The following is a 16503-nucleotide window of genomic DNA, read 5'->3' on the forward strand; positions in this document are numbered from 1 at the left end:
TTGAGAAGACTTCCTTCTTCCATCCCATTGGATGAACTTTTAACTTCTTGGAAATAACTGTGATTGTTTAATCTGCAACTATTTTGATAATCGATTAATCATTTAAGTCATTTTTCAAGCCCAATGACAAACATTTGTTTGTTTTCAGCTTCTCAAATGTGAGAACCTTCTGCCTTTACTTTGCAGTAAATTGATTCTCTTTTGATTTTGGTTTGACAAAACATGACATTTGCCGACATCAACCTTGGACTCTGTTCTTTGGTGTTTTATTGATCAAACAAGTAATCAGGAAAACAGTGTTGTATACAGATATGCTGTGACTTTGTTTGCTCTTCCATTTCTTTTAAACACTTTATAATTTCTTCAAGTTGATTCGTTTCCGTGGCTGAGCTGTCATGTACACTGAGGAGCATGTAATATGGCCAAGCTGAATGTGTCGTACAGTATGTTTTCATCTGATGAGAAGCACCAGGAGCGATGTGAACGAAGCCCAGAGATCTTTGTATTGAAAGTTTCAAATGGCTAGGTTGGCCTGATGTAACATTTTGTGGTCTATTCACTGTTTCTATATTCTGGCTTACATTTTCTTTTTTTTTCTATCTTCTCCAATTTCTTCTCCAATTACTTTCATTACATCATCTCTCTGCAGCTGCCATACTCTCTCTCTCTTGCTCTCCTCTCTCTCTCTCTGGTGATATATGTTTTGGTCGCTGTTGTCACGTGGCTGTGACAACAGTGATTGGATCCAGACCTCGTGGCTGTACGTGGTGAAAGTTTTTGGCTAGAAATCGACACACCGTGAACTTACTGTGTGTGACCTTGCAGAGTAAAAGAAAACATATACGCACGTGAAGCGGCATGAATGGATACACACACACAGAAACATATATATCCAGTGGAAAAGTTTGTAAACCCTGGAAGTTGTCATTGGGGGTGTTGGTTTTAATCTGATTGGATTTTTTAATTCCTCCACTGCCAAAGTGAGCTCACTGTCCAACATATAGTAAAGTGCTCAATGAGAAATTTCTCTTTGGAGGATTCTCTCTCCCATCTATCCATTCTTTCAGCGTACATCTGTCCCTGTGCTTTACTTTTTCCACATCCCTTCATTTTTCTGTCTTTCATCCTCCTATCTGTTAATCTCCACTTGTCTAGATGTCTCTTTTTCCCCTCGCTGCACCCCCCTCACCCCCCCTTCTCCCTTCAACATGAGCCAAATCGCCATTTTATTGTGCTGCGCTCACTTAGGATTCATGCGAATATAAAACAGACTACTCTCAAATGAGCCTGACTGAAGCATGCCCAGTCATCTGCTATGGTCATTAACATTTTCCTCACCTCCACCCAGTCACAACAAAACTGGCAGAATGACACTTCAGCTACTAAATCTCTCATTAAATCTTTTGTTGTGGTTTGTTTTCCTTCAGGTACTACTTCAAAGTGCAGGCCAAGAATGTGTTTGGTTTGGGACCAGTCAGCGATACACTCACCTATGTCACTGAATCAGGTGTGTATCCTGTCAGCACCTGCAAAAGAAAACTTTGAGACGCCCCATTGACAGTTCAAACCTCAGTCAGACTGGCTTTAGATTTTCTTTCTTTACTGTACACAAGTGTGCGCTGTTTGCACAGTGGGCAAACAAAAATGTCACTCTGAGGGGTTCGCTTTATTGCAATAAAAGATATTCACATAGAAAAACATCCTCCAGGTAGGAGCAGACTCCCAGATGTGCACTACATTTTTTATGTGTATTATGGCTTTTTCATTCCCATAATCAGGTGGATACATTAAACCTGCGGTGCTGTCTGTGCGCTTTTTCATCCCTGGTGAACTGATCGCATTCTTTTCTTTCAGACGATCCTCTTCTCATTGAAAGGCCACCTGGTAAGTCTATACACCGACTGCACATCTCTAATTTAAGGTCAACAAGCCGAGCCATGTCCTACTGAAGCCGCAATGTGCTTTTAAAGTGAGAGCCATCATTCTGTTAAACAACCTGTCTGGATCCAATTCTGCGTGAATGTTCCTCCTTACTCATTTCACACCAGTAACACTGTTTTGAATGGATTTAGACATCACGCTGAATAAGTTAGACAACACCAGAGTCTGACCATTGTGTCAGCCAAGATGATATATCTGCCAATATTAGTTTATTGCAGACATTCATCCAGTGTATATTTTGGCCTTTCAGTTAGAAATTGCAGTACAGAAATGCCAAAGATATGTTTTAGGTTGTTCATTGTGTAGTTGTGAATTAGTCAGGCTTGTGCTGAAACATAAAGTCTGCACTGCATAACCGTCAAAGTGCTAGTTTAGAAACCGTTACAAAGTTTGTTTACAGGAGAGCTGTCATAAGGTTATTTTTTAACTGTAAAATGTCAGGCCATATTTAGTTTACAATTCTTTAATAACCAAATGTGGAGGATCTTTATCAAAAAATGTGCTAATAAATGCTAGATATTGTAGTGTGAGACATAAGCAACATTTTTTTATATGATTTCATTTATAACTAACACATAATCACACAAGCTGCATACAAAACACAAACTAAACTAAACTAAACTAAACTAACTCATCTGCTTCGTACCCTGAATCCTCCCTAGACATTGCAGGTTATTTCCTCAAGAAGGCAATTCAAAGTGCTTCACATAATATTGTATATACTAAAAAGGCATTCAGGCAAGATATAAGAGACTCACAAGAGAAGATAAAAAGACACATAAATAGTATTTTAAAAGAATAAGATAAAAGAGAAGACAAAAGTGAAAAGCAAAAACTTAATTATAAATAAACAGGAGGGTAAAAATTGATCCCAGTCTTCAGGTTTTCTCTGATTTTGTTCCAGAGACGTGGAACAAAAAAACTGCATGCTCCCTCTTTATGTTTTGCTTTGATACTGGGAACAGTAAACAGGCCAGTCCCAGATGATCAGAGATGTCTGGATGAGTCATTAAGTATCGGCAGATCAAACACGTATTTTGGCCCTGAAACATTCAGTGTTTTATAAACCTGTAGCAGCATAAATCATCACAACATCAAGGTTACAAGATATAAACTGAATCTGGCTGCTCCAATGAACCACACGCCCTCTACCTTCAGAACAGACCATTACATATCCAACCATAAGAGTTACAACTGATATACATGATATTTCTATGTGTGCATATTTTACCGCAACAACATGATGCATCCTCTCCCTTGCTCCTCAGGTGGAGAGCCAATCTGGATCCCTTTCACCTTCAAATATAACTCCGCCCACAGCAGCTGTAAGGGCAGCCAGTATGTCAAGCGGACATGGTACAAGAAGTTTGTGGGCGTGGTTCTGTGTAACTCTCTGAGATACAAGATCTTCATGGGAGACGGTCTTCGAGGTAACGTATCACATGACCGCTGTGTTTAATAATTAGTAACCAACACTGCTTCCGGCAGCATCTCCCAACACGTGTTTGTCGGCCTCACTTCACCTAAGCATTTGGTTTTATTTATTTATTTATTTATTTTTGTGGAGATAATCAACCTTAAATAATTGAAAATTGTGTTATTTTGCAGAGCCTTTTTACAGTATAGGAGACACATTTGGACAAGGAGAGGACCATTGCCAGTTTGTCGACTCCTACAGGGATGGAAGGACGGGCCCGGCCTACCTCTCTAGTAATCTGCCCACAGCACAAGGTAAACAAGAACAGATTGTACACACATGGCACCTTTATGGCTGTGATATTTAGACCTAACCTATTATCATATTTTCCCCATGATCAGTCTCTCTGGCTCCGTAGTGGACCAGCTGCATCGATCTTATCTATGCCGAATACAAATGCAGAATAATGCTTGAATGAATACCTGTTAAAAGACCCACCAGGGTTTTGCATGTTTTATTCGAAATCCCACATGCTTTTCATTAGTGCAGACCGTTTTTTTAATTATACCATAACTTCTCAGACTAATGCCCTAAATTCTTGGCAATTGTTGTTTTCAGGTCATATCGGTACATAAGGAGAATATTTGAGAGTTGCTAATGATTGTTGGCTTTATTTTTATTTTTTGGTCAAAGTTATATTAGCCCCGTATAGCTATCTTGTTGAAAAGTAAGTGATGTTTTGAGGACCATTTCTTGTTCATGTGGTCACAAATACATGGTTTTATTTATAAGTAATCCTCAGTAATACTAACACTAACAGTAAAACTAACAGTGCATTGTTTTCAGCTTTGTATTAATGCACATTTGGTGCTCTAGCGACTATTTTACAGCAGCAGGATGGTGTTTGTGGGATTGATTCAATAGACAGTAGACATGACAAATTCAAGAACATAACCAAATGATTGCCAAAAAGTGTTAAGTTATGACTATATGTGTCTAGATATGCTCAGTTTTTACTATGTTAATGTGTCCTAATACATTGCTGTGAATAAGTGCATTTCCATTCACCAGTTTTTACACACATTTTTGATTCAAAACTAAAAAACGTAAGTGGAAATGCCAGAATCTTTTTTTGTTGGGTTGGGGGGGGGTCAAAATGTCATAAAACATGTTTTTACGCTTGCCTGAAGTGGAAAAGTTGGTGTATCAGAAATAACAAAACGCAATAAAAGTGCAACGGAAACAGACATGGTGAATAAATCTCGTACATGCAGCATGTGACTTCCATGTCCACTGGAAACACTAAAAATAGTAGCAGCGGAAAACATCACATCTGTGTGATTCAGTGTGGACACGATAATGATCCTCAAGTTAATACATGACACAAATATAAATACCATATTTCTATCATGTGTCCCACCTAGTTTTCATTTGTTTGAGGTTTTGCAGCAGCTCTTTTAATTACGACATCTTGTTGCGCTCTTTTCTTCTGCAATGATTTATGGCCATCGAGAGAATGAGCCATGAGATGTCTACCTCAACACACTCTAACTCCTAATACTCACATAACCGTAGTCAATGGAAACACACATTAACTTGCATTTTTTTTTGCCAATTTTCTGGAAATTCAGTTCAAACTTGCACAATGGAAACCTTTCTAACGGCTATAAACAGCATTTGCTATATGCTTCTGTTACAGGGTTTTATCGTGCATACAGACAGGAGCCAGTCACATTTGGGGTTATTGGCAGACGTACATCCCATCCGTTCGTGGGTTGGTATGAATGCGGGGTGCCCATCCCCGGGAAGTGGTAACACAGGAGGAGGAGGAGGAGACATTGTTACCAAGGGCAACTGTTCTGCATCCTGCTGCAGGCTCACACCTTCTCTGGTCCTGCCCTTGAACACAGACTTTTGCCTGCCAGAAGAAAAAGACACCACTACAAGTTTATTACAGCTTCACAGAAAGAGAATATAGTACTTTTAAACAACTCAGTGTATATCATTACGATGCACTTTTTATATAAAGCAGTCTGTATATGAGGGAAAAAGAGGCATGTGTGCTCTTGCTTAGTTTAACTCCTTTCTGAAAGTGTCCTTGTACTATTCCAAACTGTCCCGATGACAGGTCCTTACCCAGTGTTATTTATCTCATCAAATAATGCACACACATGGTCAAACCAGTGACATTGGACCAAAGCACAAGCTGCAAAGAAAACTGTAAGAATGGGCACTTAGAGTGTGTATAGGTCTGTTAATTTTCAGTTGTGAGATTCGTATTTCATAATGTAATGGCTTCTGACAGCTACTTTTTGTTTATTTGTGTTCTTAAATCAGCATACAGGTTTTTACACCCTTTTGGTATTCACCAGAATTCAATAAGAGTTACTGTGTAAGTTTTGTATGTGTACGGACAAAGAATAAAAGACCAAATATTTGCTCAGGAACTGTGGGAGATTGAATAAAGGCGCTATGGAAACCACAGCAATCCAAAAACATGAATCATATCATATTCTCCCGCTGCCACATTCTTTTCTAGCAAAAGCTTCCACACGTGATCCAGATCTACTTAATCAACCTAATGGAAGATATGAGTAACAGAGCAAGTTTGGCAGAGCCAGCTGGAACAGCAACTGTTAGAATCTGTTAAAATCTGATGAAATGTCGAAAAGAAGCATATTGTGGACAGAAGCAGGTGAGAGGGAAAAAGAAAAACAGAGAAAATATCGGTTCATTGGCATGAGGCATGCCAGCAAATATGGACAGAGCCATCAGCCATGTGCAGAGTATTAACACACTGCCCCATAAATATCCAAACTGGATTTGTAGCACATACCTTTTATACCATAATTTGATTGGACTTGAAATCTGTAGTAAAAAGTAAGTAAGTACATTTACTCAAGGACTGTTCTTACAGTGGAGTCAGAAAGTGTTCAGACTCCTTCAATTATTTCACATTTTGTTGTGCCTGACTTTTATTTATAATGGACTATTTTCTTATTGCTACATTAGTACTTTCACTATTGGTACTCAATTAAAGGTTCTGAGTACTTAGTCCACCACTGCTTGGAATGGAACCTGCATCTCTTGTGTTCAATTTGGAAAGGCCTACAGCACAAATTTGTAGAACCAGTTATACTTGGTATGGGTTCTGGATAATTTGAAACTAAATATTAATCCAATTACCTGGTGGACTTGTTAAAATTAGCTGTTAGTGTTGCTAAATTCATTTTCATGCTTGCAGCCAATTGCGGTGCTCAGATTTTACTGTGTTGTTTGAATATGAATTGTAGTCCAGCGGCGTGAAATAAGAGTGATGAGAAAGGAAAACGTATGCTCATAAGTGGGTCAGCACCACAAGAAAGCAGGTGGAAAAAATTTCACTGATAAGACTGATTGAATGGAAAGGTCATTATGTGTTTGTTGCCAATTAATCATTATTCCATTAATTATTCCATTAATAGATTATTCCATTATTCCAAGAGAGATTGATCGCTCTTTCCTAAAGCCCTAACAGCAGAACCAGCACTGCCCTTTTCAGTACTTTAAGCTTTGTGCTAAATTGATGATGTCCAGTAGCATCCAGGATATTCCTTTTCAACACATACTGCACAACTCTGCCTTATAGCAAGATCTAACATATCACTCCTATAAATCCCCGTCATTCCTCCGAGAATGGAACAGAAGCTTTATGACCCAAGAGAACTGAGAGACTTTGCCATTATTCCATCCATCTATCACTGGGACGCCTAATACTCCAGCTACTTTGCTGATATTCAATTAGTGGATGTGATTCAAATTTAACTCAGGTTAGTGCAAGAACTATATGGGTAGAAGTGCAGAATTTCACTAAAAACATTACTTTTATTCCAGTACATTAAGCAGAGCTCATGCAGTTCTTCCTTTCCCTTACTTGAACTCTGCTTATTATCAGAGGTCTAACCTCCAGTCCCTTATCTGAGGAGTACAGATAGTTTGCAGTTTGTTGAAGTTGGCTGCGATGTGCTGTGGCAGTCAGATTTAAAAGTCATTAAATGCAGGGAGTTCGGAGAGGGCATAAAATGTTTCCCCTGGGCAGTGATCGAGAGATAATGGTTGTTTTTGGATTGACAGCAGACAAATTTGTCATCACTCTGGTGAATGGTTGTCAGATTTCAAACACAGTTTCCAGGTATGCTGTGTGTGGATGAAAGCCTCTGCTGCCATGTGTTTTCAGTGAGTGATGAGCTTCTCTTTGCCCCAAAATATTTTCATTGGCTGCAAGCTGCAGTGCCATTTGACCTGAGCTGAGAACAATAATGATATTTAATTCTAAGCACTATGTAGCAACCACGTCCTGCTCTGAGACCATAGATGGAGTTTCAGACAAGAAAATACGAAATGAATACATAAATCTAGGCAAGTGTTGTATGCACACAAATACCAGATTAACAAAGGAAGAGGGGAAAAGAAAAAAGAAAAACATAAGAGACAAGAGGACAAACTAACTTCATAAACACGTGTACATGAGGGCTAGCACATCTGCTGCAGATGTTAAAGGATAAAGTCACTGTGTGTGTGTGTGTCCCGGTCAGAAATGATGAGGGCTGTCAAGGGGAAGAAGAAAAATAGATAAACCACAACCAATACAACGGGAGGATGCAGAGCTACAAGCAGGAAAACAGGACTGTGGTCCAAGATTTAAACTCAACACTACTGCTTCCCCCGAGGATTCTTGGAAAGGCCTGAAACACAACATTTCGAGCATGTGATGCTGAAGTTTCTAATTGAGGCATTTTAAAAGCATTTTCACTACAGTACATTAAAAACCAATGCTTCAGACAAGACGTTTGACCTCGTAACACTAAAATCAGCCTTCACACTAACAGGTTTTGAACTAACATAGAAATCTGATGAAAGAGCTCTTATTGATTTCAAGAGTGCAAACCAAGATACTGTTATGCAAACACAGTAAGCAAGTCATGCTGCTTTAATCAAGTTTTGACTACGACAGAATGTAGACTCCAAAACAAACTGAAAGTAAGAGACCTTGATATCAAGTTTTATTTTTCAGCAGACATGTGCATCATATCGTATGACATCATGTACAGCGTGTGATATTTGTACAAGAAAATGGGTCTCTTTGACTTGCTAAATTTCTCCACCAGCTAGCTACCTCTGTGTTTTTGTCAGTGATTTTCATCTTACACTGATATAGTGTGCACCAGAAGTTGGGAAAAGAGTTTGAAATTAGCCATGCTGCTGTGCTAGCTACTGGACACTGCTAGCTGTATTTAGCTAATATCTATGGCTAGCTGTTCTAGCTTTGCTACCACAAACTTACAATCATTTTTCACAGCAGACATTGTGACTTAAATGATGTTTCCATTACATTGATGAGCTAAGTTAACATTATTGGCAAACAAAGTTGTTTTCCTCGCTCAGACAGGACAGGACAACATTCAGTGCAGCCATAATAAAACCATCACGTAGATAAAACCTATGAAAATACACAAAATTCCATATAACTATAAAAATATAAGCCACAAAGAAATTATGACTTAAATTGTCAAAGATTTACATTTCAACCCAATAACCTTAACAAATATAAAGATATCACAAATAGTTAAAAACAATAACATAGAAAAACAAACATCTATTAAAATGTCTCTTATTGTGCCAATTCTGAATGGTTTCGATCAATGTGTTACAGCAGAGCTCTAAACTAAACTGCACCTAACATTAAATCGCATGCATTCATAACTAAGTAGGCTAATGTATACCACTTAAGTATACCTGAATATACCACTGCCATGTTGAGGCAACTATTTTTCCAATTCTCCGAAGACACATAAATGTCTGTGTAAGTCAATGTTGAGAGTGGTGTTTTGAGCATCAAGTTCATTAGCTGATCCAACTCAAAACACATTTATGCACTTGAAGCGTAAAAGAAATCAAGTAACCCAAACAAATATTTCCCTACATGCAGTTCGAAGAAGCATATTTCATTCATAGAAAGGCTTGGGCCATGTTGTCCTAGGTTGTATTTTTATGATGATTCTTTTACTAATGTGCAGTGATGTACCGCAACTCCCCAGTGAAGCCAATTTTGATAAAGCCTATTTAAAACCACATTTATATGATGTATTTAACCTTTTGGGTGGAGTTTGTATTCATCTAAGTCTGGGTGGTCATTGGCCCCTCGAGGAGAAATGCGTAGAAATGGAATAGATGGAGTTTATTTAACCGAAGGCAGAATCTGATGTTGTCATTTTGCATTCTCATTAAGAATTTACTTAGTCACTCTAGTATTAGATTTTGGATGTCGAACTGGATTGTGATTTGTTGGATCTGCTTTGAAATCAAGACGTGCAGCCAAAAGTTGACATCAGGAGACAGGAGAATGAAATTGTGACCGCCATCAATATCAGCTTCATGGGCTCTTGTACAAAAAACACACATGCACAAACACAGCCTTTTAAATTAGTCCAGAGATGTTGAAAATGAGTGTATTTTCAGCCAAACTAATGCTATCACATCTATCCATAATGACACAGCACTGAAACATCATATGTCAGCAATTTTCCATTGTGTGTCAGATCTTCTGTAGCTTTCAGTCAAGGTCTGTGCACAGAGCAAACTGCAGATCCTTTCTATAAAAAAAAAGGGGCAGAGGGCCACGCTTGCTTGATTGAGACCAGGCCCAGCTGACTTTCCACACGTGGATCTTCCATTATAAAGTCAGCTACTTTTCAAATCGGTTCCTCAGTGCCAGTAAGCTACTCTTGGCATTATTGTATTCATTTAAAAAGTGCTAATTTCCATACATTTGAATATTGCACAAAATCACTTAATTGCTGGAACATTACAACCTCATTAAGAAAAAAAATGTGGTTGTGAAAGAATGCAGGTCTTGTGTTGCTGTTTTCCACATGCTGCTTTTTTGTTTCTTTCTGATAGAAGTGGGTCACATGCTATTTGGGCTGGAAAAAGTTAGACTAAATTCTAAAGAGCTGAAATCATCGCAAGAATAAGTTGAAGGTTGAAGGGAGAAAAGCAAGAGAAGAAAAAGGGCGAGAATCAGATCCTCAAAACCAAGAATTTTACAAGAAAAGTTTTATTTCTGTTATTTGGAAATATTTACAGTAAGAAAGATAGATTGTGAAAGTGTTGTCTTTTTGTTATATCAATTTTCCTTCAGTGTGATTCTTCAAAAATGCAAAATATATGTTTTCTAACTTAAGAACACATAAAAGTATCTGTAAAAAAAAAAAGTTTTATCTCACACACTGCTAATTAAGGCTGTGGCTGCATTACATTGTGGAGAAACTGGCATCTGCCTGTTCTCCCTTTATAATGCTGAACATCACTGCAACATGGTGTGTCTTTGGTCTGATACCAAAATATAAAGTTCACCACTCATGTTTTACATTCGAAGACCTGCGTTAATTGATTTATGGCTGCAGTGCAACAAGCTGCAAACCCAGCACTAACATATTATCACCTTATAAAGTTGATGTGTTGAATGTGTTATCAAAATGTTGCTCTACACTAACTCCTAAGGGAATATCTGGCTCTTTAGCTGATAAATGCTCCACTGTATTCGCTAACTTTGTCAGTGTGCTGTTTGGTGCTGGGCAGATGGCGTACAGTATGTTTATCACAGTTGCTGAAAGCAGCTGCAGATGTTGATGAGAACGGCTGGGACAGAATCAAAACAAATACATATATGAATAGATAAATAAGGAGCTGAAACACGTTAAAATGATCTGTAGAGCGGAGGGAAACTGAAGAGTTGGGTCTCTGAGGGTTTGTAACTACAATCAATTCCTTTCTCATTACACATTCTTATTTCATCAATTGTTAATGTAAGAATATTGATTAGAGCAGGTTTAGAAATACTACAAAAGTTATTTTATTAAAATGGCTTAGGCTTGACTTTTCCCTTTATGTGAATTTAAATATGGCTTTTATTTGTTCATGATATCTGATTTGACGGCATCATTTGCTGTCCAGTTGTTCAGATTGGTCACAGGACTCAGGCCTGCAAAGGCCAACTGGAGACACTCCAGTTCTTAAGAGTGGACTCAGCAAATATTTGAAAACAGCACCAGCAGGAAAATCATCCTCGGCCTGTTTGTTTTTTCAGTTCCAATATGTGAATATACATTCAAAATATCTTGTGTTATTACTTTATAAAACAACATCAAAGCAATTTACCAAAGTGATCACAGGCATTTATTCAAATGCCTGATTGTTTTTTCTGTATTTTATTTTTTCCTTCAACAATCTGGAAAAACGTAGGAATCATTTTCTGTTACGGAGTTCAAATTCTAGAAAAATATTTCTATGACAAATCTAAACCTCAGCTGTTTTGTTTATTATGAGACTGAATCTGTCACCCTTGCTGCTATGGTTTAAACATCAACTCGGTGACGGATAAGGAAGTTGTAAGACCCTTGTTCTAAGGTTTCGGCTCTGTAAAGGTGAATAAAAAATGTATTGGAAGAGAAGTTGTACTGGCAGGAGAGAAAAGATATCTAGAGAATCTGGGGGAATATCATCTATCCTTGGCAGTATCAGGTGGAGTGACAGTACCGGACCGCACAAACAGGAGTCATAAACAACAGAGAGAGAGAGAAAATGGCCTATCCCTCTGAACAAGCTTTTCATGAAAAAAAAACAAAAAACAGCCATGAAAGTAAAAGATCTGGGAATTCTCAATTGCTCAGAGACATAATATTTACCGAACTCCAGGATGACATAACAGGAGGGCTGCAGTGATAGAGACTTGGTTATTTTGCTTTCAGCTCACTGTTCTTTTAATGGTGTTTGGATGAGAGTGGGGGCTCTTTTGTGTTCACTAGTCTGAGCTCATTGTAAAAGTCACTTATGAACCCAGCCCGCTGTGCCTTGCATTATATCATTCTTTTGGCACAAGAATGAGTCATGTGTAAACCTAAGAAAGCACTGCGGGGGAAACTGAGAGGTCAGTGTAAAGGAATCAAAAATCATCATTGTCTTCTCAGATTATCAGCTGTTAGACTTTTGTTATCTCCATCGAAGGGTATAGGGTTACACAGAAGACGTGAGAGTCTGAAATGTGAAATACGAACCACAGTGTCTCATTTCCTATTGCGAGAGAAGCAGGAGGAAAAAGGGCAGACACAATACAGTTAGAGGGAGCTTTATAAATTAGAGACATACTATTGTCGTCATGAAATAGAACTGTGGAAGTCTTTAAACTCTGCTCCTGTTGTCCAGGAAATATTGCCAACATTCATTCAACTTGCCTTTAAAAAGTAAACACACTCTTATAGGAAAGACTTGTTGCTTTATGTGTCAGCGTCCCACAATCTAAGGCAGTAAAATAAGGATATATCTTTAAGGCAAACTGATTTCCAGGTAATCAGGTCAGGCTGGGAGGAAGTGCTGCCCCATATCCCAATTCTGTCAACACTAAAGTCATTTAATGACATGGATGTCTAAAATTACTTTATGTGATGGAAACAAACCTGGAAAAACAGATGATTTTAGACATCGTTTACTCGAGGAGAGGAGGGTATTTTCTTTCACTTAAGCATTAACGTTGATTGCTACTGACTCTGTGGCTGTGTGTGAGGTCTGAGGTGCATTTAACATCTCCCGCGAGTCATTATATGCACCGGCGAGTGGCGACAACACATACCAATGCATGCTGTTCATAAACAACTACATGTGTGTCAATACACAGCACACACACACACACACACATACACACACCTTCATGACATTTCAGCTTCACCCGAGCAAATCTTCCTTAATCCGGCAGCTTCTAGATGATATTCTTTTTTATTGGCCCATAAACCACAAAGATAGGGTTTGGGATTATGGGTAATTGCTCCCATGGCTTTGGTTTGTTGGCTGACTAAACCACTATGTCATCCTATCTTACTGTGTTGGCTTATATAGATCTGATAAAGAGGCAGTGAGAGGGTTTGACTGAGTTGTGGTGTTTTTACAGCCCTAATGAAGTCAATTTTAGACACTGTGATTGATTAATGAGGCTCCAAACTTCCAGACTGCCAGGACAGAGACGCACTTCAGCTGCTGTGCTTTCTCTATCCTGACGTCTTTTAAGTTCCAGTTCTATCAGAGCTACAGAGGAATGATGCATTTTATCCTCTGGATTTGTTTCTATTCTTTGAGCAGATGACGAGAGTTAGGGCCTTGTAAATAAATCAGTGGTGTGAGGTGATGTATTGAGAGGCTGTCCGGCTGTCTGGTTTTTAGAAGTGAGGAGGCAAGTAATTCAGAGAAGGGGAGAAAGAAAAAAAAAACAGAAATTAAGATAGAAGACTGGGAAATTGGGTTACTAAAGCTCCAGCTCCTCAAGAAAGGGAACATTAAGTTTAATTTATGCTTGACTGTTTGACGAGTTCAACTGTTGTCCTGGTACAAAAGATTTCACATCTGAAACCCATGATTATACTTTAGCGACACAAACAAATACCGAAAGATACAGAATAATAAATAAAGGCAAGATTTCCCATCAGGACTAGTAGCATTGATCACCAAAATAATTGCTGCGATCTGGGACCGTGGCAACATGACAAAGAGTCTGACGAAGCAACAAACACAAGCAGTCAGAGGATCCGACCGGTTTAAACAAACTCTTAGCTTAGCTGAACTTGGAAGAGAAAACAAAGACCAATGGTAAAATTCTTATTCAAACTGTCTGTTGTGAACATCCATCACAGTTTACAGACAGATTTACTGGCATATAAAGTTTTACTGTGCAATAAGTAATTATTATCCACATTTTTGGTGCTTTTACTTTTCAGTGGTTTACAATGTTTGCAACTTTTAAGATCATCTGACTCTCGTGTCCCTGTTGAGTTGGGTTTTGTTGTTGCAATGTTGCTTGACTCCTGGACCTCAGCATTTACTTGAAAATGTTATCAAAAGCGATAAAAATGATGGACGAAACAACAAAAATAAGAACCACATTAACAGAATTTGTGAATTATCTGACTGTTAAATGACTGCATTAAGAGTTCTGCTGTTTTATGTGCAAGCAATGAAATAAAGAGAAAATGTTTAATTCATTGTGTATTTTAATTTATTGTGCCAGGCTCAATTTTATGGATAAATGGGCTAGGGAGGACTTCTTGAGTTTGCCATTTGCTTCGATTTTAAAATAATAGTTTGTCATTTTGAAAAAAACAACAGCTTTTCTCATTGATATCACTCTTATTCCTGTCTGTTGAATTTGAGGCTACAACCAGGAGACAGTTAGCTTAGCTGACTAGCTGCTTGCTAACTGCATAAAGACTTGAACCAGTGGGAAACAGCGAGTCTGGCTCTGTCCAGTGGTCACAAAATCCACTTATGTGCATCTCTAAAACTCACAAATTAACACATTATGTCTTGTTTGTTTAATTGGTACAAAAACTGGGGTGTAAAAATATGGAATAGTGTTGACAGTTAGCCTGTGACAGATCTAGACTTCAGAAGCTAAGCTAACCTGACTCTAGGTTCATAACTTATTTAACAGGGATATGAAAGTGGTATTGATCTTCTGATCTCACTATGGTCAGAACACTGTACCAAATACCTGTACCTACAGAAGGTGTGAGAGCAAGAATCAGTGCTAAAAAGTCGAGACGACGAACATGAATTTAATTTGTATATTTTGTGAGTGACAATTGAGCTAACTTAAGAATATGCCTAACTATCTGATACTGAGCTCATCTGACACTGTTTTGCAGACCTCGGGCATAGTTACAAACCTTTGGACTAAGGCTCATTAAATCACCTCCACTGCTCTTGTCAGATGCCAAGTTGCTCAAGTTTTCTATTACTTCATTATTATCCTCGACCTCTGCAGCAGATACAAATACGTCATTGGAAAAGTCCATGCCAGTGGAAGCCAAGGCCAGGAGCGGCTTTTCTTGATAATCAAAATACAACGTTGGCAAGGGTATCTACCTTTGACAACTTTATTGTTTTGGAAGACATTTTTTTCTCCATGTTAACTTTCCAACATGGAAACCCCCATTGTTTAGTTCAAAGATATGATTTCATCATAATCAGTAAGGGTAGTATAATATTCACACTGCTCTAATATGACTTTATTGCTCCAAAACACTTTAACATCTCATAATGATTGTGTGCAAAAAGTACTATAGACACAAGTGCAAATATTCCAGTAAAATCAGGTGTAGCCAAAATAAAGTTGTTATTTTTAATGTGCCTCTCAGTTTTTCAGCAAATGGTTCATGTTTACACATTCACATTGGGGAGATGTTCAGCATTAAAAGAAGACTTGGAGAGAATGGGAAATATGCGTATTTCCTTTCTTGCCAAGAGTTAGATACCAAGCTGCTAAGCTAAGCAAAGCTAATCACCTTCTAGCTACAGCTCCGTATTAAACCCACGATATGAGAATAGTATTGATTTTGTCATCTAACTCTTGGAGAGAAACCAATAAGCATATTTCACAAGATGTCAAACTATTGCCTTTGTAAAATATTAGATTTTTGGACCCAATCATCAAATGCATTCACATGTTTATTTTACGATGACAGGTCAGGGGAACATATAGGTCACCACTGCACCGAACCATATGTTGCTTGTTTCCTTGTTTCCCTTTAGATGAAGGAGAGAATATGTGATCATCGGGAGTTCTCTCCTCTTTCTCTGCATTTTCATCTTTGTTCCACAGTCTCTGTGGAAGCCAACACTTCAGGTGTCAGAAATTTAAAAAACAAACATGAGATAGGCTGTGTTGGTGTGTACCAGTAAGAAGATAAAAGTAAATCCAGGAAATGTATTTTTAAGGCTCATCAGATTTCAAGACACTGCACAGCGGACCATTCTCCTTTGAGGCCGTTGCTGTTGTTGAAAGTTATTGAGGCATCAATAATTTTCTCCTCCATCTGGAGACAGTAAGGTTAAGGCGCCAGTGTACCCCAAGAGAAGTAACTGTCGGGGGGTCAAACAGCATAAGATATCCCTTACCTTCTAACGTTCTGATGTCAGAATTGGGGAGGCATGTGAAAACCAACAACATTCAGACCCACTTCAAGCAGTTCTTGGCCAGGCAAGGGGGTTTGAACACATCTCTTAAGGTATCTTCTCTTAAAGTATTCTTTATACATTTACTTCTGTTGTTTTTCAATTGT

The 16503-nt window shown here is 38.3% G+C and overlaps 1 protein-coding gene across 3 annotated transcripts in view; it reads left to right on the forward strand.

The window, feature by feature from the left end:
• fndc1 (fibronectin type III domain containing 1) overlaps window positions 1-5865 on the forward strand; it is a 36915-nt gene extending 31050 nt beyond the window's left edge. For all 3 annotated transcript variants that reach the window (XM_087172372.1, XM_087172373.1, XM_087172374.1), the window contains 5 exons: window positions 1428-1507; window positions 1855-1884; window positions 3210-3371; window positions 3550-3672; window positions 5058-5865. In XM_087172372.1, the coding sequence (XP_087028498.1) occupies window positions 1428-1507; window positions 1855-1884; window positions 3210-3371; window positions 3550-3672; window positions 5058-5173 (511 nt within the window). In that variant the 3' untranslated portion in view covers window positions 5174-5865. The remainder of the gene's footprint in view (window positions 1-1427; window positions 1508-1854; window positions 1885-3209; window positions 3372-3549; window positions 3673-5057) is intronic.
• The last annotated feature ends 10638 nt before the right edge of the window (window positions 5866-16503 follow it).

The sequence above is a fragment of the Seriola lalandi genome, unplaced genomic scaffold (genome assembly GCF_002814215.2).
Source record: "Seriola lalandi dorsalis isolate HSWRI2012SDOR001 ecotype SW California unplaced genomic scaffold, Sedor1 jcf7180002052469, whole genome shotgun sequence".
In the NCBI taxonomy this organism is placed as follows: domain Eukaryota; kingdom Metazoa; phylum Chordata; class Actinopteri; order Carangiformes; family Carangidae; genus Seriola; species Seriola lalandi.